This window comes from Microtus ochrogaster, chromosome 10 (genome assembly GCF_000317375.1).
Source record: "Microtus ochrogaster isolate Prairie Vole_2 chromosome 10, MicOch1.0, whole genome shotgun sequence".
In the NCBI taxonomy this organism is placed as follows: domain Eukaryota; kingdom Metazoa; phylum Chordata; class Mammalia; order Rodentia; family Cricetidae; genus Microtus; species Microtus ochrogaster.
In genome coordinates, this window is record NC_022016.1 from 63,851,060 (window position 1) to 63,870,454 (window position 19,395).

At 51.9% G+C, this 19,395-nt stretch overlaps 1 protein-coding gene across 1 annotated transcript in view; it reads right to left on the reverse strand.

Moving 5' to 3' along the window:
• Nucleotides 1-1,570: 1,570 nt before the first annotated feature.
• The window catches only part of Slc2a1 (solute carrier family 2 member 1), a 28,707-nt gene continuing 10,882 nt past the window's right edge, over nucleotides 1,571-19,395 (reverse strand). Inside the window, exons 2-10 of the mRNA XM_005353348.3 lie at nucleotides 18,080-18,175; nucleotides 7,187-7,347; nucleotides 6,798-7,038; nucleotides 6,152-6,314; nucleotides 5,872-6,059; nucleotides 5,535-5,639; nucleotides 5,020-5,121; nucleotides 3,403-3,606; nucleotides 1,571-3,129 (exon numbers count right to left, since the gene is read on the reverse strand). Of these exons, the coding sequence (XP_005353405.1) occupies nucleotides 2,929-3,129; nucleotides 3,403-3,606; nucleotides 5,020-5,121; nucleotides 5,535-5,639; nucleotides 5,872-6,059; nucleotides 6,152-6,314; nucleotides 6,798-7,038; nucleotides 7,187-7,347; nucleotides 18,080-18,175 (1,461 nt within the window). The 3' untranslated portion in view covers nucleotides 1,571-2,928. The remainder of the gene's footprint in view (nucleotides 3,130-3,402; nucleotides 3,607-5,019; nucleotides 5,122-5,534; nucleotides 5,640-5,871; nucleotides 6,060-6,151; nucleotides 6,315-6,797; nucleotides 7,039-7,186; nucleotides 7,348-18,079; nucleotides 18,176-19,395) is intronic.

The following is a 19,395-nucleotide window of genomic DNA, read 5'->3' on the forward strand; positions in this document are numbered from 1 at the left end:
TGAAATTAGAGAGGGTCTAGTTGGGTAGAGGCAAGAGCTCGGCAAGAGAGATATATAGATAACAGTGTAATGAAGGTGAATATGATCAAATATATTACATGCATAAAATGCCATACTGCACCCCATTATGTGTAATAATGCAATAAAAAGAAAGATGGGCATTATACTGAGGGAAAGGGGGGGGGCCAGGCAAAGTTTGTAAAAAGACACAACTAAATTTTAGAAGCATCACTACCATGAGGAGAACAGAGACGGAAAGGAGAGAGGAGTGAGGGGGCTGTTGCCTGATTGGGGAGAGGAGAAGCTGCCAGTACAGCCAGCAGCTGGATTGCCTGGGGCCTGGAGAGACAATCAGAATAGGAGGAGGGGCCATGAATATGCACTTTTGTCAAAAGACAATAGACATTCTGTCCCTATTAACGAATGTAATTTCTGAATCTGCTCTCCTGCTTAAAACTGCGTTAGAGAAATTCGGTTTGGGAAGCCGAGACTAAGTTCTTGTGCTCTCATCTGAAGTCTTGACCAGGATCTCTGTTGGAAACTGAGGTCTAGGAATGGTTTAGCTTTGGCCCTCCTTGCGCTGGCGGAAGGACCAAGGACCGTCGACCTCTGCAGTGGACCGACAGCACTATAATAAGGAAAATATAGGCTGCCGCCGAGTTCTGTTTCCAGGGAGACTGAGGCAGGATTGCAGATAAAGTGCGAAATTGTCTAGGCGCTAGTGAGAAGAGAAAGGCTCCAGGGAGCACACCTGTCGGCTTCCTGTCAGAAATCGAAGGCTTCACCTGATGCGAGACAGGTGTGTTCCTCCCTGGCTCGGAGCCCGCCTCCTCCGCTCTGATTGGTGAATACGTCACCTAACTCCGCCTCCCCTGCCCACCGTGAGCTAACTGCGTCCTTGCTGCGTGACCGGGAGGATGGAGTCACCTCAGCCACTTCTCTGCGCCTGCGCGTCGCCGCGGTCTGCGATAGGGTAGACTATAGGGTGGGGAAGTCTGAGTGTTTTTTTTTTTTCAGCCCTGGACCCTGAACCGGGTGATGTCCGTTTTTCCCCGAACGTGGAGGTCTTCGGGCCTTAGGCCACCCACCTTGCCACGACTGACCTCTGATGAAGCTCTCCCCACACGTCCCTACTCCGTCTTGGCAGAGGTGGGTTCCCAGGCCTTGCAGTTGGCAAAAGGCTTGCTAACCGGTCATACTTCCTCACCTGACCTCAGCAGCTCAGGCTCGGCTCTTCTCAGCTTTGTTCCTCAATTGGGAAGGGGCTGGAGAAAGACGTTACATTTTCTCCATAGTTTCCTCTCCTCAACCCCCTTGTCATTCAGGCTGAGATTCTATTGCTGTCTGCATAGTCAGGAAGGAAAATTCCCTCTAGGTTTTCTAACCTTTAGAGACAGGATACTCTTATTTCCTGAATGCCTAGCCAGCAGTGGATTGGATGATGCTGAAAAGCCAGATAAAACCATTCAGGTGGGAGGTTACATTGCCACAGGAAAGTCCCTTCAAGGGCCTCTGAATTCAAGTGGGGGCAGGTCTCTGGGAAGGACCTGCCTGTTCAGTGCTACTCTGGACAACCCCTCAGGTGGCCTCTGGTTTCTGTAAGTAAGAAAGCTGCCTTGGATACAAAGCACCATAACAACTCACTAGGGCAATATAAATAGCTTATTTTGTTTGGGGGAAAGGAACAAGCTACAGGGAAGTAAAATAGGCTTGTTAAAAGTGTGGGCTGTGAGATTGCATCCATTTGAAAGTTCTTGAAGCCTGCCAGAGGACACCTATCTTCACTTTGGGATGATTCTCAAGCCTGAGTATCAGGGCTAGCAGTTCTCAGTCTGAAAAGCACACGGTGAAAATGCTGACTGCCAGGACAGAGAACTTGGGTTTTCCTCTGGGTAAGAGGTCACACAGATTTTTAAGCAATCAAGGGCCGATGAACAGGTGTTTAGAACTGACAGGATCCTGAGCCAAGAAGTCCAAAGCCACCACACGGTTACAACCATGCTTTGCTTCTCTCTCACTTTCATCCAAACCTGCCTGGTCCCAACCCACAAGCATTCTGAAACCACATTTCTAAAAACCAGCCATTTATATTTGCTTAGGTAAAGTTACAGGAGTATGGTGGTGTATTTACAAGTGGGTTTGTCCAGATAGACTATAACTTAGTGTCTGTATTTAATATTGACAACCAAAAAATATATAAATATCTTCCATCTATACACAGCAGGGCAGGAGTGTCCATGTCTTCAGCAGTGAGTTCTCAGCCTCCGAGGCCCTTCTCGTGGTGATGTCTGGCCCTCAGTGCACAAGAGACTAGAACCTGGCTAGCCCTTCCCCTCTCCTCCCTGCACTCCAGTGCTTCCAACTGGTCTCAGGCAAGGAAAGATTAATTGAGTGGTTGGGAAGGAAGAGTTAGGAATGGGCGAATCCTAAAATGGAGCCCGACCCCTATAATGGGGAGATCCGGGCCTGCGGAAGGGGGTGGCAGCTACCACCTCCTGGGGTAAAGCCTCATAGTTCATAGTTCGATTAGTGTGTCCTTGGTCATAGGTCCAGCCCTACAGCTTGGCGAAGAAGGCATTGTGTCTGGACAGGGCTTGGTCCCCACCCTCAGGCACTGAGCCATTCAAGGTGAAGACAAGGGTGTGAAGATAGGAGAGTGGCTGATAAAAAAAAAAGTAACAAAAATCAGTAATAAAAAAATTATAAAACCCGTTGCTTATCTGAACAGATTTGAGCAACAGTCTTGCTTTCATTAAAATTCTGCAGCCATCCTGAATATTCTTCTGGACATCATTGCTGGCTGATGAAAGACGCCCAAGCCCGGCTCGCCTGAGATCTGTCAGTTTGGAAGAGGTCTCATCTAGCTGCCTGTGCTTCAGAGAGATCCGTGGGGCTGCTGGGAGCAGGCCGGGCTGGGTGTGGGGCTCCTCACACTTGGGAGTCAGCCCCCAGAGGGTGGAACAGCTCTTCAGGTGTCTTGTCGCTTTGGCTTGCGCCCCCCTGCCGGAAGCCGGAAGCAATCTCATCGAAGGTCCGGCCTTTGGTCTCAGGAACTTTGAAGTAGGTGAAGATGAAGAACAGCACCAGGAGCACCGTGAAGATGATGAAGACATAGGGGCCACACAGTTGCTGGAAAACAGACACGCCATCACCCTCTGTCCTAGCTAAAAGACTGCCTCTGAGACTGATCTGGAGAAGGGAATTGCTATTAGCCCCCCAGGGGTGTTATCAAAACTAAATGAGCCTGATCACACCTGACAGACTCCAGAAATGGCATGAAAACTAAGGGAAGGGCCTGGACGTGGGCTCCCGACCGCTTGCCAGCATGACTCTCGAATAACAAGGGTGAGTACTTCAGATAGCATGCAGTTGAGGAAAGGTAGACAAAGAAGATGTTCTCACCTCCACATACTGGAAGCACATGCCCACGATGAAATTTGAGGTCCAGTTAGAGAAGCCAGCCACAGCAATAGCAGCAGGACGGGGCCCCTGGCTAAACAGCTCAGCCACAATGAACCATGGGATGGGACCAGGGCCTACTTCAAAGAAGGCCACAAAGCCAAAGATGGCCACGATGCTCAGATAGGACATCCAGGGCAGCCGTTCCTGTGGAGAGAGACGGGGTGAGAGGTTAGACCAGGATATGACGACTTCTTAGAAGGAAGAGAAGCTGCAGAAATCTCCAGTCTGGGCTGAAAGGTCCCCCAGATCAGACCAATGTAGTGGTCTGAATGAGAATGGTCTCCAGTTGGTGGAACTGTTTGGGAAGGATAGGGCGTGGCCTTGTGGGAGGAGGTGTGTCACTGGGAGTGGGCTTTCAGGTTTCAAAACTGAAGCTATTCTCTCTGCTTTGTGTTTGAAGGGTAAGTAAGCTCTCAGTAACTGCTGCAGTACCATGCCCGCCTGCCTGCTAACATGTTTTCTGCCATGATGGTCATGGACTCTAGCCTTCTAAATTCATGAGCCCCCAAATGCAATGCCTTCTTTTTTAAGTTTCCTTGCATGGTGTCTCATTACAGCAATGAGGAAGCAACTGAGACACCCAGTAGCCTATGCCAGGACTCAGTCTCAAGGGTCTACTTTGTGCCTATCCTTTAGCGCTCTTGGACCATGGCTTAAACTTTTCCTCACTTGGGTTGGACAAAGGAGTGTGTGTGTGTATGTGTGTGTGTGTGTGTGCATGCCTGCATGGTACAGGTTGTCATAGTGATTAGCAACAGGCTAGGAACCTGCCGACCTAAGGTCAATTCTTAGCTTCATTCCTTATCCAACATGGGGCCTTAGTTTGAGTAAAACGGCTGAACATCTCCAATCTGAAAAACCAGGAGTGCAAAATGCTTCCAAATCTTAAGCTTTTTGAATGCTGGTAACATGACATCAGAAGTGGAAAATTCCACACCTGACCATGTCAGTCATAATAAAAAAAAACAAAAATGAGCCATTCAAATTAACCATCAGCATATGGATGGTACATATGAAACATAAATGAATTTTATGTTTAGGCCTCAGTTCTAGTCTGAAAGTAACCTGTTGTGCATATGTAGATAGATATTCACATATCTGAAACCCAGGCATATCTGGTCTGAGCACTTCAGGAAAGGGATGCTCAAGCTACATCTAACTGGAGAATGGAGACGGGTGTGTTTGGGTACCTCTGTGCCACAGAGGGGACATTATATTGCTGAGGGTTGTTGTGGAGATGAATTGAGGCTATAGGTAAAGGCTCTGCAAGGCAGTTTCATACGGAGATGAGAGCTTGGGCTCTCCAGCCAGACGTGCTGGGTCAGGAAATCTCCAATCGGGGAAGAGAAAGCTCAAGATGGGAGGCGACGACCTGAGAAGCACAAGGTCAGACCCTGGTCCGGAGGCATGTCCACATTGGGCAGCCTAGGTTGGGTTTAACGTGGGCATTTGGGGATCTAAATCAGGGTGGAATCTACAGCTATGGGTGCCTGGGTCTGTCTAAATCCAGGTCCCCACCCTACCTCGCCCTGGTCCTTCCAGGGCAGGGCCACTCACCAGCAGGGCCAGCGCGATGGTCATGAGCACAGCACAGCCTGCCATGCCAGCCAGGCCAATGAGGTGCAGAGTCCGCCGCCCAGCTCGCTCTACCACGAACAGCTGTGGACAAGGAAAGAGTCATATTCTCTCTGCTTGGTCTGGTGCCTCTTAGAGCCTACCCGTGGAGAGGCGCACCTCAATAGCCAGATACAAGGACCTGCACACAGTCGTAGGGAAAACAACACCTTTCCCCACCAGGCTGAAGCTTAGAGGCCTCATAGGGAATTAGGGCAGAATTCTGAGTCTAACAGTAACAGGGTGAGAGGTGGCCCCGGGGATCAGACAGCAAGAGCATCCTGGCTGTGACCTTGGGAGGTATTCTCACCTCCCTGGAGGCCTGTTGTCAGCTGTACAGTGTGAGCAATGAGCTTTACAAGTTTATTGACAAGCCCGGTTCCCGGTATAGGCTGTCATTCTGTCACGAGGCCCTGAGCTGAACCCTGGCTGCTGACCAAAAGCAAGCAAAGACTCACCGACACCACAGTGAAGGCTGTGTTGACGATACCCGAGCCGATGGTGGCATACACAGGCTGCTGCACACCCGCCTTCTCGAAGATGCTCGTCGAGTAATAGAACACCTGCCAGAAAGGGAGACAGTTGGTGATCTGCCACGCCACGGCCTTCTCCTGCCTCTGCACTAGTCACTAGTGGGTGGTGGGGGGATGAACACTTCTCAGGCCACAGATTTTGGTTCCATAGGTTTACTACTTTGGCAAAATTTGCTTATGGTTGTGTTTGGGATTCTCTCACGGTGCACACTTGAGCCTGGACTTGGCCGGGGTTACAGGAAGGGGTAGGTGGGATACTCACAGCATTGATACCCGACAGCTGCTGGGACAGCTGCAGCACCACAGCAATGAGGAGAGGCTGGCGGTAGGCGGCCGAGCGGAACAGCTCCAGGATGGTGACCTTCTTCTCCCTCATCATCTGCCGACCCTCTTCTTTCATCTCCTGCAGGTCTCGGGTCACATCGGCTGTCCCGCGAAGCTTCTTCAGCACTGGTGGGACCGGAGGGAAGGTGGGGTGGCTCAGAGTGGGAAAAAGGCCTGAGCTCAGGGGGGCAGGGAGGAGGGCAGGGCCCAGCCCGTACCACTCTTGGCCCGGTTCTCCTCGTTTCGATTGATGAGCAGGAAGCGGGGGCTCTCAGGGCAGAAGGGCAACAGGATACACTGTAGCAGGGCTGGGACGAAGATGATACTCAGCAGCAGAGGCCACAAGTTTGCATTGCCCATAATGGAGTCCAGGCCGAAAATCTGGACAAAGAAACCAGGGACCGTGAGTACCCCTGCCCTGCCCCTACAAGTACCCATCCCACTCAGCCAGTGGCCTTCCCAGCTGCTAGGAGACGGGAAGACCTTGCCGAACCTGTTGCTCATCTGTAAAACCAGCTCAAATTACAAGGACAAGGGACAAGGCCACATATTAACGTGTCTAGCACAGCTTGTGGGGATCGTTACTCAGCTACAGGAGGATTAAAGAACGGGGAACCTCAGGGAGAGAAGGTACGGTGTGCACGGAGGCTTACAGGCCCACGCTGAAGTGGGCCCCTGCGATAAAGGGAGATGAGAAGGCCAAGGGCTCTTGCTCTTAGACTGGTGTGGGTAGGGGTTATGTGTGCTCTGGAACCTGCCTACTGTGAGGGTGTCCTAGGGTTGGGGAGAAGTTCTCTGCTGGACTGTGACCCGAGGGCCAGAGCTGTGGGCAGAGGCAGTACAGGGTGGGTAGAACTGGCTTACCTGGGCAATGAGGATGCCAACGACGATGCCCAGCTGGTGCAGCGTGCCTAGAGCTCCGCGGAGAGCTGTAGGTGACACCTCTCCCACATACATGGGCACAAAGCCAGTGGTCAGGCCACAGTACACTCCAATGATAAAGCGGCCCAGGATCAGCATCTCAAAAGACTTGCCCAGTTTGGAGAAGCCCATGAGCACAGCAGACACAAAGGCCAACAGGTTCATCATCAGCATGGAGTTCCGCCTGCGGAGCAGGTCACAGTGGGTCAGCCAGCTTCCAGGACCCCCAGGCTCCTCAGGGATGAGGCTAGTCAGAGTATCTCTGCCTCTGTCATTACCCCCCCCCAACTCCATGGGCTCCCCAAGGCAGGGCTGGGGCCTTTCCTGCTTACCTGCCAAAGCGATTAACAAAGAGGCCCACAGAGAAGGAGCCAATCATGCCACCGACGGAGAAGATGGCCACCGAGAGGGACCAGAGCGTGGTGAGTGTGGTGGGCAAGATGGATTCTCCATAGCGGTGGACCCATGTCTGGTTGTAGAACTCCTCAATAACCTGCAGGGAGAAGATCCCAGGTAGGCGGCCCCTCCAGACAGAGTGGCCACTCTGCAAAGACACTGTGCGTTCTTCACCTGCTTCTTTCCTTTATGTAGGACCAGTTTCCCTGGGTGAGAAGAGGACTGGGCTCTCCCATCCCAAAGTGCTTAAGACTTGCTGGGGAAGATGGCAAGGATGAACAGAGCCAGTTTGGGCACAGGACTCAAGTGGCTCCCTGTCCGCTGCAGGCCACTAGGTCACAGCTGTGGGCCCTGGGCCCTCTCCCAACCGTTGGGGAGGAAGCACAGCTGGACAGACAGGTTCTGCCATTCTGAGGGCCTGTGGGAAGTACGCACTGACGCTGCATTTTGAGCCTGGAGGACTAAAGGACACGCTCTAAGGCACACTGTCACTTTCTGTCTCCTAGGCCAGCTCCCCTGTGGCTGGCTGGAAATGCCACCTTGAAGGAACCATGGCCTCCTTCCTTTGCTAAGTGCTCAGCTGAGAGATTCGGGGAAAGGCCCTGGGCAAGGAAGTGGTTCCAGGAACTGGAGACATCTGTCCTGGTATGAGCCTGCTCATTAGCCCTGCCCCCACACCAGGGAGGGCCTAACCTGGTGCCAAGGATGTGGCCATAGGCAGGTGGCGCTGGATCTCAGACACTCACCACACTGTCAGGCCATACTGACAACGCCCAGTGCCAGACTTAGCCAGACCCACCCAGCACACATGTAGCTATGGCCGGCCCAAGTATATACGGAGAAACAACTTTCTGTGTACTTGCCCTGACATGACACATACTATACTTTGATTTCACCTCACTTTCTTTCTCTCTCTTTGAAACAGGGTCTCAGCTCACAGTAACCCTCCTGCCTCAGCCTCTTGAATGCTAGGATCATAGATGTGAGGGACCGTGCCTGGATCATATTGTACTCACAAGGCTCTCGGTTTTGGCCAGTCACAACCCCTCCTCCATCCTTATCACTTGCACCTCTTACACAATCCCACACTGACACAAGCCACTCCCTTCCTAGGTGCACATGGCAGGCTTCTGCACACAGCAGCACATACCCTCTCCGTAGCCACCCCTTCGAGTCCTTCTGATTCTAATACTGAAGTATGGCAGAGAGGAAGGGATGGACTGCTGCAGTTGCCAAAGGAAAAGGGTGTGGAGCAGCCCCTCGGGTGCCCACTGGGCCTGGGCTGGCTCTGCTGTCACTTGTATGGCTGTCAAGTCCAGAACTGACAGAGCCAGGCTCCAGGGGTTAGGACAGACTGACTGGAAAAAGGCCGTCTAAGCACATACTTGTCTGCTGTATAAAGAGAAGCGAGACAGTGCAGGGGTCAGAACCTAGTTCTGAATGGAAACACAATCAAGTTCTGATCCCAGGCCTATCCCTTTGCTCCAGGTTGACTGTGGGCAAGTTCCAGCAGCTCTGAGCTCCGACCGCCTCTTCTCCGACACCGACTTCAGCACTGCAGTCACGTCTCACTTAGTGGGAGCACAGTCTAAGAAATGTGTGATTCCATTATGCGAACATCAGAGGGCATTTAGAATAAACCTAAGTGGTGTGGGTCATACAGGGGCTCTTGGTGCAATTAAGAGATTGCAAACATGAGATCTGCCAGGATGCTGCTGCGGGATCAGGCTGCTTCAGGTCAGGCTGTTCTATGTGGAGAAGGAACTCACTGTAAAGCTATAATTAAAAAATACTAGATAAAGCTATTAAGATACCTCTATTGACATTTTATAATTTTTTAAAAATTTTATTTTAAATTATATGTGTGACTCTATATGTGGGTATGTATACACAAATAGAGGTGCTTATGTGGGCATCAGATTCCCAGGAGCTGGTGATACAGGATATTGTCAGTCGCCTGCTTTGGGTGCTGGGAACTAAACCTGGGTTCTCTGTACCCTTGAGGCATCTCTCCAGCCCCTATTGTCACTTTGTATATGACCGTGTGTGCTAAACACTTTATTTCTGCTATAGGGAAGACTGGGCATATGAGGCAAGGGCTCTCCCACTGAGCTATAGATAGCCACAGCTCTGTGCTCAGCTTTTACGACTGGCAGCACAGTGGGTACGCTTACAGACAGACGGAAGAGCAATGCCAGGATGCCAGTGTTTCTAGACCTCAGGAATGTTTTCTACATGACTTTGTTTTGTGGTGCGGGGATAATAAACTCAGGTCAAGCGCCCTCCCGCTGAACAACTCTGCAGCTGTTATGGTATTACAGGACGGAGACTCTGAACACCTGCAGACTGTCATAGAAAGATCTTTATGGCACAAGACTGCCTCCATTACAGTGCGAGGGGCAATTCAGGACACCAACTTCTGGTACCCAGGGCACACTGTCCTGACCCCAGTTCAGTGAAAGCCATTGACTAAGTCTGAGTACACTTCCCTACCACAATTTAACATCAAGAGCCACGCCCCGTGAATCCAACCTCCATCCTACCTCCCCTCCCTGCTGTTGTTACTCCTGCCTTTGAGATCTAGCCCAGAGATTTCTGGACTCTCAGGAGGCGGTCCTCCTGGAGGTCAGGGGCCAGAGCCAGTGGTCGGGGTACCTTGAGTCAAAGGGACTTTAGGCTCTCTTCCTAGAAACCCTTGACCTTACAGGGCAAGGGCAGAGACCAGGCTGACTGCAGCCAACAAAACAAAGTACTTGTGTTCTTCAAGGGATGCCACATCCCAGAGAACTGCAGGAATGGCAAGGCCCTGTTTATCAGGCTCTGCCGAGAACAGGCCGTTCTGAATAAGGGAGCTGTATAGATAAACGGCAAGTTCTTCTTCAGGACCCAACTGGGAACTGGGTCTCTGTCCCTTTGTCACTCAGGGTGACCAAGCAGACCCGCAAGAAGAATGTAAAGTTATTGAAGTCCTTGCAGGCAAAACACTCACAAACATTTAAAAGAAACAAACAAAAGTTTCTGAGGCAAGGTCTTTCTATGTAGCCCTGGTCGTCCTGACTGTCCTTGAACTCAGAGATCTGCCTGCTTCTGCCTCCTGAGTACTGGGATTAAATGCATTCGACATCACAAGTGAGTAAAATACAATTTTTGAAGTCAGCTAATGAAGCTTATCTGAACTGTGTGCAGACAGTGGATTTGTGCTGCGACTAAGTCAGACAAACTTAAGGATAGGCACCGAGCTTCTCTTCTCTTCCCGCAGCTCAGGTCTTTAGCTCTCCTCACAGGGCAGGGAGAGGCAGCTCTGAGTGATGAGGTGCTCTGAGCTCTTCCACATGCAGTAAAGTCACTGCCTGGCCTAGCCTGTCAAGCATGAGCCAAAGTTCACGCTTTCCCAGCTCTCGCTGCTAAGTCCCTCTGCTGAGCATGAAGTGTGGGCAGCTGGCTTCCTATACTTCAGCACCACTGGCTCCACCCCCAGGGCCAGCAGAGTCGAGGGCTTCCAGTCAGAATCAGGAGTATTATGTCAGGAGCTTTTCAGCCCTCTGCTGTTAGAGACTCTCCTTTTGCAGGGTCCACATGGGGCTCCAAGCTGACATTGGCTCAGGAAAGAGTGGCCCTAGAGAATCCTAATTCAATACGGGGGTAGGAGGGTAATTCTAGGGTCACCTTTCCACCCAGCTACTGTCCTCAGCATCCTCCTGGGGGACGGAAGGTGTCCCCTAGGGAGAGAGTACCTGCTCACTTCACCCCTCACAGGATCCCATGGAGCAGTTTCCTCTGCCTCGGCTTATCACCGAGGTGAGGAGCAGCAGCTGCCTGTCCTGAAGGCTCCTTCCCCCGAGTCAATCACAAGCCCAGGAGTTATCCCTGATGCTGCCACTGCCCCACCCCAGCATCCCAGGTCTGTTGAATGTTGTGCAACAGCTGCCCGAGTTCTAGCCTGGGTTCTCTTCCTGTCTTTCACCCCCAAAGCCAGGCCTTCATAGGGATAACAGCTAAGCACAGCTCTCTACTCCGCCCTTGCATTGGGAAAATTTGGAGTAAATTGTCCTAGAATAGGCACAGGCAACAGCTTAGGTTAAGTAGGCTTATGCAGAAGGACCCAAAGTCACATATGACTCTCACTTGCTTTCCATATGACTCTCACTTGCTTTCCATATAATCCCTTTAACATGTAAAGCCAGGGGGTAGAGAGAAGACCCAGGTTCTGTTCCCAGCACCCAAAAGGCAGCTCACAGCCATCTGCAATGCCAGTTCTAAGAGATCTGCTTTTTTCTAACCCCCATGAGCATGTGGTACACAGATATACAATTAAAAACAAATAAAAATGAAATATGAAACCATTTCTTCATGGGTTCATGTTGAGATAGGGAGGGTCCTGGTCAGTTGAAAGAACAGTCATGGAACTGGCCTGTCACGAGAGTTGAGGTCCTAGTGATGCTCTTGGTTCGTGCAGAAGGTACCCAGGCTCGTATGGGAAGCACATTGGCGCTGTGTAGCTGAGGTCCTTGGCCTGTCTTGGACAGTTTGCAAGAAAAAGCTATTCCTCACCAGGCAGCTCTCCTGGGGTCAGGAGAGGGAGCTGCACATGCCCAAGGGCATCTAGAGAATCAAGGTCACACTCTCCCAGGCCCTGGCAACTGTGGGTGAGCAAGCCTGCTCTCTACAGAGGAAGTGCTCACTTCCTCTCTGTGGTGGTGGGGTGGTGTCTTGTAAAGGGACGTGAGGCAGAACACGTAGCCTACACACAGAATAAACCTCTGCTGATGTCACTGTTGCTCTCTCTGCCACCTTTCAGAGAAGCAGGAGGACACTAGAGGATGACCACATTGTAGAATACTTAGCATACACTGGGCTCTAAGGTCTCTAAGGTTCAAGCCTTAGAAAAAGCAAAAACAAGCAAATCCAACAAAAAACGAGACCCCCAAAAGACTCAAACAAATACATAAACTACAGAGGAGCAGGTGAGGCAGGGTTCTCAGATTACATTGCTAGGCACAGGTGACTATGATATGAACTACATAGGGAAAGACGAACCCGAAGAAACTCAAGGGTCTGACTCAGAAACCCTAGAGGGCTGAAGCCCCAAGTTCCTAAGTTCTGAGCAAGAGGCTCCCCATCTTAAGAGTGGGAGTTCCCTGGTATGGGGAGCTTGCTAGAAAGTAAGTCAGAAGCCACACACAGACTTGCTTTTTTCAACCCTTTCAAAGTCTGAGACCCATTTTGGCTCACAGGCTACATACAATGGTGTGCTAGCTAGCTTGGCCATCCTGCTGACCTGACCCAAGATTCTAGATTGCTGCAGGTCTATTTGGGAACCTCTGGCTGCTCTCAATACCCACCCTTTGGATATTAGAAAGTGGGGACGAAGGGTATATGGCCCAGCCTTCCCATTCTTCTTACAAGGAAAAAGGGGTCAGGTTGTCCAGCTCAGTCCCCTGGCCTGGTCTTCACCCCTACGCCCAGCCTCTCTTCTTTCCCAGAATGCTGGCCCCTCATCTCTTCTCCCCTCCCAGGGCTTGTCTCTGTAACAATGCAGCTACACCCGAGGGTCAGTCGTGAACCTGGGGCCAGATGTTCCAGGTGGGTCTGGACAGTCCCACCCACTGTATCCCCAGGGGCCCCTCTCTGAAACCAGGGAGGAAGAGGCTCAGGCTAAAGCTAGAAGCAGAGTCAGACCACCCAGGCTGCTTGAGAAGATCCAGAGCTGGCCTTCCTCCTCGGCAAGGACAGGCCTTTGCCCTGGCAAGGGATCCCTTCCCTGCTCCACAGCCTGCAGGAGCTTCCCACGTAGACAGACTTCACCTCACTGTGGCAGTGGCAGAAGCAGAGCCCTCTCAGGCCTCAGGACGAAGTGTCTCTTCACCAGCACCATGACTCATATCCTTTCTGGGCAGACAGTGACCCCACATCTCAAAATGCTCTTTCCCTTCTATTTGCTCACCTTTCAGGGAATGCAATTCCCCTCTGGGAAGTCCCCCTGGCCACTCCTTCCTTCCATGAAAGCTGTTTTCAAACAAGAGCAATCTGCTCCTTAGAGAACATCTGTCATGTCTACAGTGCCTGCTGGCATCCTACTGAATACAGGACAGTCCATCACAATAAATACTGAAGAACTATCCGGTGCACAGTACCCATGGTGCTGAGGCTGAGAAAATAGGGTTAACTGTCACCTCTGCTCCTCTGTGTCCGTCCACGTCTCCACTACTGTCCTCGGTCAGCTGACCAGAAGGTGCCGTGATGGAGAACAAACATGGTCTGATCCATGTGTCACTGGTGCTGGGCATGGGGAACGAAGGGGGCTCGCAATGACGGGGCTGTGGCAGTGTGAGGGCGTGAGGGATTGTGCAACAGTTGTGTGGGAAGTTCTTGAGTTGTCTGTGCACGACTGAACTTGACTCAGCTCTGAGCTCAGAGCACAGTGGGCTAGAAGTGTGACAAGGGTGAGGAAGGGTCCGAGGCCGAGGCCGAGGCAGGGGGATCTCTGTGAGTTCAAGGCCAGCCAGGGAGGGAGGGAGGGGAGAGAGAATGTTTAGATACCACCCTTTCTCAGCGGAGGTTGAACACACCGGACCCAGACTCTGTGCTAACGGTGTCCTTGGTGTAACCTCTCCACACCTCTACACCCCTTCCTCAGAGAATGGAGGTTATGGTGCCTACCTGACGGGGTTCTGATGAGAACAACCCAATGAGCACTTCTAAAGCACTTAGATCACACACAGGAGACTAAGGCAACGGTCAGGGTCTGTGGTGATAGGAGAAAGGCTATAGCTTGTGTCCCTAGAGAGGAGTAGTCAGCTCCACCACGGGGCACTGGGCTGGAGCTGGGAAGCAGGTCTAGCTCAGTTCTTTCACTAGCGAAGCCAGGTCACTTCGGGCAAGGCCTCACTCACTTCCTCTGTAGACCAGGATCCTCCCTTGCCAAACAAGAAGGGCTGAGCTGACATCAGGTCCCTCCCAACAGTCTCTCTGGATTCAATGGGATCCTATTTCTCGGATGTGCTGGGTCTTGCCCTCTCATCAAACTGGAGAGAGGCACTGTGCAGGTCAGCCTCACCTTTCCACCTCATCTTAAAAGGAACTGGACTGGAGCCCACCCCCACCAATCCCACTGCACCCCAGCTCAGCCCTTGACTCTCCAGTTGCCTTTTCCCAGCCTTGGTTTCCTCATCCACAAAAAGGAAGACAGTCTTGCCTGCCAGGCTTATAAGGTGCAGGGAGAGGAGTTAATTTGAGGGCAAGTGCTGTATAAACATTTAAGATAATATCACGATTAATTACTACTTCCGGGTAGAAGCCTTTCAGGCCTGTTTTATGACGAAGAACAAACTCCTGGCGATGAGTGGAGGAATGTCCATCCACTGTGGGCGAAGCTTCGAGAGCATGGCACCCAGCCTCACTCCTAAGAGAAGCACTTGGAACAGACCTGGGAAATTGGAGCGCTGGTGCAGGTGGACAGATTCCACACCAGGGGAGCCTTTTCCCGTGACCAAGCCCTGCCCAAGCCCTGCGCACTTGTCTGGGCATCTGGCCCTCCTTGCTGTGGGCCCATCCTCCCCTCTACTAGGTATGAGTGCCAAATCCTTCATAAAACCCTTCCGCTGCTGCTCCTCCCCTAACCTCTCCTTTTGAAATCTCTGTGTTCGACCAGCTGGGGAATATAAATATTTGTAAGAAAAACGGCATCTCTGCTGACCATAGACAGACTGTTTTGTCATTAATCCCTCAACAATATGGAAGTATAGCAAATAAATACCGACATTTGTGTGGTCTCAGATGCAGGTAAGCAAGGGGTGTGTGAGGGAGAGGAACAATATACAGATTTGTGCAGCACTATGCTGTTCCATCAGGAGGGTCCTGGAGCCTACCCCTTACAGATCCCCACACTCCCCTTTTCCCAAAGGGTCTCCCCATCCCTTGAGATGGGATGGCTTTAGAAACCAGAATACGTTCTGTGGTGTCAGCGCCATATCTCCTTGCTGCAGAGTGCATTCTGGGTTAAGTCCTTGCTGAATGCTAGCAGAACTGAATCACCGCATCCTCCTTGGGCAACGGATTCAGTCTTACTCAAGCATGGTGGCCACTGTGTGTGCTACATGCTGGCCAAGTCACACTTGGGTCCTCTCTTCATAAACCTATCCCGACGCCATGGCCAGCTCCACTCCGGCACTGGCCTTCGACTGTCCCTTACTCACTAGGAAGCCTCCAAGGCAGACAAACTCCTTCCAGCTGTGCTCACACCTGTACCTTGTTCCTCCTTGCCAAGAGCAGTCTCCTAGACTCCTTCCTGCCCAACAGCTGCCTCCTACAAGCTCCCTGCACTTACCTTATTCTTTCCCTCTCCTCTACTGATGCCTCACATCGTGTTTATAAAGAAATCTGGAATAAGAACAAAAAAAATCCCAGCACAAACACCAACCTTAGGTCAAGCCTCCAGTCACTCCGACCTTTCTCTCTTCTCTACCAAGCCTCCTCAAGTCTCTTGAGCCGCCTGCCTCCACTTCTCGAATACTTGCTGGGATTCTAGGTGGGCACCACCATGCCCTGCATGCCCACCTGGTTTTAGATGTCAGCGCCTCTCCCTAGGGTCCTCTCTATCTGCCGCTGGGAATGAGCTAAACCCCTGCTCTCCTTACTTCAGAGATCCTCTCCCATTCCCATCTGGACAGCAGTGACCCTCGCCCAATCACTCGCCAGTCTTTGCGTTCAAGAAGCCAGATCAAATGGATGAGCACCTCTGCACGTCTCCAGAGGCAGACAATAAACCGATTCCTGCCACCTCACCCTAACTCCTCCCCTGAACCAAAAATACAAAAGCCATTCTTGAACCCCACTCCCTCATGTTCTCATACTGAACTGATTGACTAAATCCTGTCTACCTCTCCTTTCCAGATTAAGAAAAACAAGTGACATTTGTATGACATGTACTCTGACACATGGTGATCAAAGGACCACTTGTAGGAATCTGTCCTCTTCTTCTACCGCATGGGTCCAGGGACCGAGCTCAGGTGGTCAGGCCTGGTGGCAGGCACCTTTCACATTGACCCATCTGTCCAGCACCCGGCGGTTGTTCTTACTCCACTAGTCTGTGAGTGTTTCTAACCCCAGCTCACTTTCAGATCTATTCCTCAACTCCAGGTGCCTGAATATCTCCAAAGACGCAGATCTGATCAGGCCTGTCCTCCTCCATGGGCTTGAAGGTCCCTGATATCCTCCATCTGTCCACCTGGCTGTGCCATGCCAAGCTGGGGGCTGGCTATGCTGAAGGTCAGAGTCATTCGTGCAAGGACTACAGTGGTCCAGTTCTGACTTGCTGTGAACCCAAATTCTCTTCTCCCCCAGCCCACTGTCCTGAGATGCCGAAATACTCATTCTTCATGGATGTGGTGCTCTGTGCATCTATCGTCTTACTGCCCCTCCCCTGCTCACTCCACCCTGTCTGTGTTGGGAAAAAACTCCTCCTGTATCCTAGTTATGTCACCAACTCTGTAACCACAGTTAAGACATTGCTTAACCCAGTACTTCCCAACTTCAGCTCCCCGTCAGAAACAGTTAAGGCGCTTCCTCAGCATCCCACACCAATTACTTCAGAATCTGGGGGTGTGTAGGGAAGCTCGATGTGCAAACTTCTCTTCCTACTTCCTCCTATCTTGTCTCACAGGCTTTCTGTCTGCTCAGATTCCCGGAAAGAGCCCGCTCCAAAGCACACACCTTGGTGGGAGCTGCTCTAAGCACTCAGTAAAAGCATGGGCTCACGGTTGCCATGTCAGATCCCGGAAAAATCCCATGAGGGCTGTGCAGCTCAGCATGAGTCAGCAGCCAAGCCTTCTAGTGACTAGCATCAGGCGTGGCCCCTATAGCCAAGCCCCGCCTACTTGGAAGAAGCCCAGGTCTAATTTCACACAGTCTGGTGCTTTAGCTGGGGCTCTGGTCCCGGGCTCACTGCACTCACTGTCTAGTCTCATCAGTCTGGCTAGCGAGCACGGTCCTGAAGGGAGGGCTGTCTACTTCCATTTCCCGATCCCTGTGAAAGTATGGATTGTTAAGTTAAAACGGCAACAGTGTTGGGTCAGGAAGGTAGCCTGAGGCTATGGAAACCAAGAGTTTGGCTTCAGAAGCCACCATTCACTAGCATGTGACCTTGGGCCCATGGGTCAGTTCATCAGCCCTAACTGGCATTTTCCGGGTCTATAAAATAGAAAACAGCACCCACCCACGCAAAACGCCTAGTGTTGAGGGGGGACACGACAGTCTCCATTTCTGTTCCTACCCTCTTTCCCCCTCTTCTCCCACAACAAGCAGGCGACTGCCACAGTCCTCTCCAGTCTAGAATCCCAGAGAGCAAGTGGGGGCAGATTTGGGATGTGCAATGGGGAGAAAGAAGCTAGGCCTCTAGCTCCTGCGGTGCCTCAGGGCAAGCAGCCACGTTTGCTTAAATTAACATGGAAACTCCAGAAGAGGAAGGCGTTTCAATCTAGAACTGGGCTGTGCTGTATGTGGATGGGGTGTGAGGACGTAAAACCCGCACAATAGGGCAGCTCTGCACACTGGCTCTGTCCACCTTGGTGGCACTGGGGAAGGTTCCTCCACTCTGACCATGTCCCCCCGACCTGCCCTGTGGCAGGTGTGGAGCTCTCGGGAGCCCCAAAACCATGTAAACAAAGCCCGCTTCACTGATCATGGTGTCTGTGCTAGGTGACCTACCAAGATCGTAGAATTCCAGCTGATGTCAGTGGCGGGCACCCAAGGGGTGCCATGAGTATGTGAGTGGGAGCATGGGTGGTGGCGGTGGTGGTGTGTGTGTGTGGCTGGGATGGTGTAGCACTTACCTTCTGGGGGGCATTGATGACGCCAGTGTTGTAGCCGAACTGCAGGGATCCGAGCACTGCCCCTCCCACGGCCAGCATGAGGCGGCCAGTCACCTTCTGTAGAAGAAGAAATCACAGCGTTACAGACATGTCTGGGCCCTGAGCACTACAGAGCCAAGCCAATGCTGGCAGGGTCTCATGTTCAGATGACTCGCCTAACTCCTGGCAACACACCTATCCTTCTCCCAGGAAACTTGGCTACTTCCTGGCCTCGAGTGCCCAAACCTGCTGAGCTGACTTCTAGACTTTTCTCTGAGGACAGAGGAATCAGGGTCTTCTCCTCACAGTTCAAGAGAGGTCTTGAGTTTTCCAGGTCTCATTCCCCAGGTAGAGTGATGTCTGCACTTCAGGTGGCTCCAGACTCTGGGAGGACCAGGAAGCAACCTTCCCTCTTGTGCCAGGGAGGCCAAACTAAAGGAAAGGAACAGTGCAGATGGGGAAGAACGGCTCTGGATCTGAAGCCAAGGGCAATGGTCTAGCCCATGGCAACTACAGCAGGCTGGGCCTCCCTGCATCCCCTACCTTATGTGCCTATCTGTAAAATGGGAACAATCACACTGTTCAGCATTAGAGACAGGATGCTGCCCTTCCCCACCCTTCCGGGGCCAGAAGCAAAGCTCTGGAATCTCAGAGCAGGAAACCAAAGTTCCAGTCTACTCAGGGGTCTTCAGCAGGACCAGGGTTGGAACTCAGGGCCCTGGAGATGCGATTCAGTGCTCCTCACACCACTGCTCCCATCCCCAAACCATAAGCTTTCAGGGTCACTTGTGCCCGGGTGAAACACCAGCCAGAAATGTAATTCAAACAGTCCATGACCCGAGGTGACTAAGCACTGGATCCTAAGGAGCACAGGGTTGGAGGCAGCAGGTAGGGGAGAGGCCAGCAGGTGAAAGGGCCTGCTTACAGAGGTGAAAGGCCAGTGAGTGTCCACCTGGGTAGACAAAAGGGACTCCTTCCAGCTTTTCAAACGAGGAAGCCAAGAAATGCGACACGAGGCAGGCCCTTCACTGGGTGTGGGGAAGCAGAGCTGGGGAGACATGCCAAAAAAGAAAACAGACAGGAGTCTGCAGATGTAGAACACCTGCACTGGGCTGGGCTGGGCACTGCAGGTCCAGAAGGAGAGTCCTGGAATTCTGAGTCGTGTGAGACTCCAGGACAGTGGAGGATCGTCTGAGCCAGACCTTGGCTTGTCTGGGACTCTGGGCCTGTTTCCCCACAATACCGAGAAGCGGTGTTCACTTCTAGATTGTTAGATAGAGCTGGGCGTAGCTGTTAAG